Source organism: Bos grunniens, chromosome 18, assembly GCF_055505025.1.
Source record: "Bos grunniens cultivar Pamir isolate PY7600 chromosome 18, Bosgru_T2T1.0, whole genome shotgun sequence".
Taxonomy (NCBI): domain Eukaryota; kingdom Metazoa; phylum Chordata; class Mammalia; order Artiodactyla; family Bovidae; genus Bos; species Bos grunniens.
The window spans coordinates 49,318,993-49,325,418 of record NC_141182.1 but is presented as its reverse complement, the minus strand read 5'-3'; the positions used below and the strand labels follow the sequence as shown (position 1 = coordinate 49,325,418).

The 6,426-nt window shown below is 44.1% G+C and overlaps 1 protein-coding gene across 1 annotated transcript; it reads left to right on the top strand.

The window, feature by feature from the left end:
- The first annotated feature begins 312 nt into the window (after positions 1-312).
- Positions 313-2,122, top strand: LOC147353833 (EP300-interacting inhibitor of differentiation 2). The gene has a single exon (XM_086352473.1). It carries the CDS (start codon positions 916-918, stop codon positions 1,573-1,575), a length of 660 nt encoding a protein of 219 aa, XP_086208599.1. The 5' UTR covers positions 313-915; the 3' UTR covers positions 1,576-2,122.
- Positions 2,123-6,426: the final 4,304 nt, after the last annotated feature.

Sequence of the window (6,426 nt, the reverse complement as noted above, 5' to 3'; positions counted from 1 at the left end):
GGTGAATCGTAAAAATAATGTGTGAAAGAAACCAGACACAAGAGTATATAAACTTCAAAAAAAAAAAAAGCAAAATTCAGGAATGAACCCCCAGGTAGTAAAACAAAAAGAAAAGCAAGAAAATGATTACCATTCCCGCTACTATATCATCAGTATAGTAGCTACCCCCGGGTAGAAAGTGATAAGAAGGGAGGAAGGATTCTGGGATACTAGAAATAATTCCTTGACCCGAGTGGTGGTCATACGGACGTTCACTTTGCGATAAGTCATTCGGTATATTTTGTATATTTATATTTATACTTTGGATTTTTTTTATATTTTGTATATTTTTTTCTGCACGGTATGTTGTACAAAAAGAAGGTTTAGAGGACTTTCCTGGTGGCGCACACCTTCATGGATCACAGTCTTGTGGTGAAAAGACTTGCCGAACTCAATGAAGCTATGAGCCATGCCGTGCAGGGCCACCCAAGACAGGTCATAGTGAAGAGTTCTGACAAAAGGCGGTCCACTGGAGGAGGGAATGGCAAACCACTTCAGTATTCTTGCCTGAAGAATCCCATCGACAGAGGAGCCTGGCGGGCTACAGTCCATAGGGTCGCAAAGAGTGGGACACACGACTGAAGAGACTTAACACACCGCCCTCGGACGTTCTGGGTAAGATTTCAGGCGTGTTGGCTCTTCCAGCCGCTAGATGGCACCTGGAAGGTTGCAGTCGCGTGGGCATGACGCATGCGCAGTGCTCAATTTCAGCAGCACACCCTACTCTCGTGCACCTGGGTTTGCACACACAGCGTGGACCAGTGTGCACAGCGCTCACGCATGCGCAGTTACGTACACTTACGTGCACATCGCTAACCGCGCTGTGCCGTTATCCCAGTATTTGTGGGAGCGGCCGAGCTGACCCCGCGATCCGGGATGTCCGAGCTGCCCGCGGACCAAGGTGTCCCACCGGCGGGCGCAGCAAATGACAACGGCGACGTCCGGCAGGCGGAGGTAGGCGGCAGGAGGCGGGAGCCGGCCCCCGCGCAGCCTGTGGCGGCCAGGGACCGTCCGATGGCGGAGGCCGTAGAAGGTTCGATGGCTTCACCCGTGGAAGGTCCAGTGCCGGAGGCCAGGGAAGGTCCGATGGCGGCGTCCCGAGAAGGCCTGGGGGCAGCGGCCAGGGAAGCCCGGATGGCAGAGGTCGCCCGATTGTTGGCGGAGCCAGCGGAGGAAGAGGGTCCCGAGGGCAGACTCCGGTCCAGGCCCGGGAACGGCCCAGGTCTGGCTGCGTTGCCATATCTCCGCCTCCGTCACCCACTTGGCGTTTTAGGAATTAATTACCAGCAGTTCCTCCGCCACTATCTGGAACACTACCCGATTGCCCCTGGCCGAATTCAGGAGCTTGAAGGACGCCGCAGGAGATTTGTGGAAGCCTGCAGAGCCAGGGAAGCGGCGTTTGACGCCGAATATCAGCGGAATCCGCAGAGGATGGATTTTGATATTTTAACATTTAGTATAACTCTGACTGCATCTGAAATTATCAATCCTCTGATAGAAGAACTTGGTTGTGATAAGTTTATCAGTAGAGAATAGTTTAATGATGCAACTACTTTCAGAAGAACCTCTGCCTTCAAGACAGTGTTATATACCACTCCTGTAACTTGATTTTACAAAGTACGTGAGAATAAGGCAAAGCACAGCTGGGGGGAAAAAGGAAGCTTATCAAGAAAAACTCAGAAGAAATGGAAAAAAGGTCAAAACCTTATGACTCTTCTGACTTTGAGTTTGTGGTTAATCCAGATTCTTTTCCCTGCATTGTGGAAATGTCTTTTCAAATTGCTTCACTGAGGTGAAGAATGGTTTTCTAAAATTGAGACTTGATGAAGAAAAACTGCCAATAGAGCCCATGGTGATGAAAGAAATCATCAAATAGCAGTGATAGGAATAGGAATTCCTGTAGGACTGGAAGGCCATGGAGAGAACTGGAAATTGTCAGTTCTGATAATTCCTCTTGAGTTTTCTTCATGTCAGTTTCAATAGAAGTTTTTAGTGTAAGATTGGTTTTGTGTTTTATGAGGCATTTCAAAGGACAAGCAAAGTCAATGCTGCATATATTAGATAAATTGTGTATTCAAGAATATCTGAAATTTCTGGATTTTTTTAAATACCTTTTTGGTAAATACTTACAAGCCCCCCAGATATAAAACACACAATGAAAAGTCTTCTATCTCTGTCCCCGCTCTACCCAGTGCTTAGTACAATTCCCATCTGTAACCACAGTACTTCCGTCTTTCCAGTTTCCCTTTATATACACAAGTAAATGCAAAGCTGGGTCGTTTTTTGGTTTTGCTTTCTTCATTACAGAAGTTGGCAAATTATTGATTTATGCATTGCATTTTCAGTAAGAACTTAAGGATCATTCCAAACCACTCTATTTCCTCATTCTTTTTTAGAGGTGTATTTCATTCCATTCTGTGGTTATGTTGTAATTTACATAATCAGGAACATACTGATGGGCATTTAGATTTTTTTCCCATCATTTTCTATTGGCCAAAAAATAAAAAGCTATAATAGTTAATCTTGTCTGCATATCTCAGCATGGGCACAAATACAGTATTACTCTGATTCTAAATGCAGTTTTCATATATTGACATCTCTGAAGTTGAGGTCTATCTTACATTTGATGGTGAATATAGCATTTTCATAAAAATAATGGCACATCTTAGATTCTTTATTATATAGAATATCTGTAGTACATGCGTGCATGCTAAGTCGCTTCAATCATGTCCAACTCTATGGACTGCAACCCTATGGACTGTAGCCTGCTAGGCTCCTCTGTCCATGGGATTCTCCAGGCAAGAATACTGGAGTGGCTTGCCATGTCCTCCTCCAGAAGATCTTCCCAACCCAGGGATTGAATCTGTGTCAAACCTGTGTCTCTTACATCTCCTGCATTGGCAGACGGGTTCTTCACCATAGCACCACCTGGGAAACTCTCTGTAGTAAGTTTGTAGGATTTCCAGAAGTGAGAATTCTGAGCTGAAAGCACCCATTGGAAAGTTTACAGATATTGCTGTGTTGCCTTCCATCCCTGTACCACTTTGCGCTCCCACCAGCAATTGCTGGTGCTCGGCATTCCCCCTATAGCCTCACCAACAGTGTTATCAAATGTCTGAATTTTGCCAATCTAGAAAGTTCAAAAATGGCATGAGTTTTAATTTGCTTTTCTCTCATTTGACTCGCATGTATTCCCTTTTCCGTGAACTATCTGTTCATCTCTTTTGTGTGTATATAATTTTATTTATTAATTTATTTTTGGCTGTGCTGGGCCTTCACTTGCTGTGTGGGCTTTCTCTGGTTGCAGACAGCAGGAGCTACTCTGCGGTTGCAGTGCCTGGTCTTCTCACTGTGGTGGCTTCTCTTGTTGAGGCGCTAGGGCTCTCGGGCTTGCGGGCTTCAGTAGATGTGGCGTGTGGGCTCAGGGGTTGCAGATCCCAGGCTCTAGAGCACAGGCTGAATAGTTGAGGCACACAGGCTTAGTTGCTCCAAGACCTTTGGAATCTTCCCAGATCAGGGATTGAGCCCGTGTTTCCTGTATTGGCAGGCAGATTCTTTACCACTGAGCCACCAGGGAAGCCCCTGTTCATATCTTTTCTCTATTTCTCTCCTGAATCATTTTGTCCTTTCTTTATTGATTGTGGTAACTACTAATGACATAGTGAGATGAGATATGATAATAGATTATAATGTGAGTTATGGATATTTTTTCCTCTCATCATTTGTCTTTCATTTTCCTGAAAGCCTTTTGGCATGGAGATTTTTGCTTTTGTTTCCTCTTTTCTTTTAAACCTGCCAGATTTGGGGAATTCCTTATCAGTCCAGTGCTGGGGTATGGGTTTGATCCCTAGTGGGGAAACAAAGATTCTGCAAGCTTCCAGGCATGGCCATAAAAAAAAAGAGAGAAAAACCTGCAAGATTTGGAATCTCAAGGTTTTCTTGGTATATATGTGTGTGTATGGTTTCATTATTCATATTTGAATCTTTGAACTATATGGAATTTATCCTGATGTACATACAGTATGAAGTAACGATCCAATTTTCTTTTTTAGATGGCTACCTGGCTGCCCCAACACCAGTTACTAACTAGCCCAGCTTTTCCCTACTAACTTTGTTTAAAGATGCTTCTTCATCATATACTAAACTGTAGCTTAAATTTTCTGATTAATTTTACATGTAATGGTAATGGTCTTTGTCACTAAGTTCTGTCCCACTCTCTGTGACCCCAGGGATTGTAGCCCACCAGGCTTCTCTGTCCATGAAGTTTCCCAGGCAAGAATACTAGAGTAGGTTGCCATTTCCTTCTTCAGGGGAGCTTCCCAATCCAAGGATCAAACCCACATCTCCTGCACTGACAGGTGGATACTTTGCTGCTGAACCGCCAGGGAAGCCCATCTCATTATCCTCCATTTTCAGAGTGTTCTGGTTATTTTTGTTTATGTTTATTACTGTATCAACCTCAAAGTCAGCTTACCTTATTTCAAACAAAGTTCTTTATTAGAATCACATTACATTTAATAGATTTGGAATAACTGCTATTTCTAACATATCCAAATGATTCGTTTTTCCATTTTTTAAAAATTGAACTTTATTTACTTCTTTATTTTTGGCAGCACTGGGTCTTCGTGGCTTTGTGCAGGCTTTTCTCTAGTTACAGCAAGCAGGGGTCACTCCTCTTCGGTGGGGTGTGCAGGCTTTTCACTGCGGTGGCTTCTCTTGTGGAGCACAGGCTCTGGGCTCACAAGCTCAGTAGTTGTGGCTCACGGGTTTAGTTGCTCTGCTACATGTGGAATCCGCCCCATCGTGTCTCTTGCATTGGCAGGCAGATTTTTATCCACAGCGCCACCTGGAAGTTAGTCCCGTTTTTCCATTTGTTAAAAACTTCTTTTGTATCCTCCAGAAGAGTATTAATGTTTGTCCTTAAATGAAAGTTCCTAAAGTAGGTCTTTCATTGGATCTAATCATTTATTTGTTGGTATTTTATCTTTTATGGTTTTTCTATAGTAAATGAGGATTATCTGTGTTATATTTCCTTCCTTTTTTAATGTTTATTTATTTGGCTGTGCCAGGTCTTATCTGCAGCAGGCAGCATCTTTAGTTGCAGCATGCAGGCTCTTAGTTGTAGCATCTGGGATCTAGTTTCCTGACCAGGGCTCGAACCTGGGCCCCTTGCATTGGGAACTCAGAGTCTTAGCCACTGGAGTACCAGGGAAGTCCCTGTGTTATATTTCCTAAAAGCTTGCCCATATATTTGAAAATAATTCATTGCTGCGTGTTTATTTGATAGCCTGTTAACATACTGATTGGAGAAGGCAATGGCAACCCACTCCAGTACTCTTGCCTGGAAAATCCCATGGACAGAGGAGCCTGGTAGGCTGCAGTCCATGGGGTCACGAAGAGTCGAACACAACTGAGCGACTTCACTTTCACTTTTCCCTTTCATGCATTGGAGAAGGAAATGGCAACCCACTCCAGTGTTATTGCCTGGAGAATCCCAGGGACGGGGGAGCCTGGTGGGCTGCCGTCTGTGGGGTTGCACAGAGTCGGACACGACTGAAGCGACTTAGCAGCAGCAGCAGCAGTAACATACTGAATTCTCTGACTGTTTTACCATAGATTTTCATTAGAATCTCCTGGATTGGGGAACTTGTCATATGCGAATAGTGACAGTATTGCCTTTTTATAATCTTCATACTGCTGACTTCTTTCTCTTTGTTAGTTGCTTGGCTAGTACTTTCTAATGTAAAATAATATGAATGATAGTGAAACATCCCAGATTTTGTCAGAGGCTTGTTTTTTTTTGACTGTGCTCAGTCTCCATTGCTGTGCAGGCTTTTCTCTAGTTGCAGAGAGTGGGGGCTACTCTCCAGTTGCGGTGCTCGGGCTTCTCACTGTGGCTTTTTGCAGCTCCCAGGCTCTAGAGCCTGGGCTCAGTAGTTGTGCTCAGGGGGTTAGTTGCCCCTCGGCATACGGGATTTGGGGATTTTCCTGTATCAGGGATCTAAGTCATGTCTCCTGCATTGGCAGGTGAATTCTGTACCACTGAGCCACCAGGGAAGCCCTCAAAGGCCTTCTCATAATCTATGAAGGTATTATATTTCTATCTACCACCATGTTTGCGTTCTTGCAATTCTTGCATTCTTCAAATGATCCTTATTTACAAATGAGGTATAATTCCGCCCCCCCTTTTTTTTTGGCCCTGCCCAAGTGGTTGACAGGATCTTAGTTCCCTGAACAGGGCTCAGCAGTCAAAGTGCCAAGTCCTAACCACTAGACTACCAGGGAATTCCCTTGGCCACTTTTTAGATTCCATTTCTATGAGACCTGCATGCACAGAAACTAAATTTTGTTTCTTTTTCTCCTGTTAATCTGTCTTGTGTTAATTTT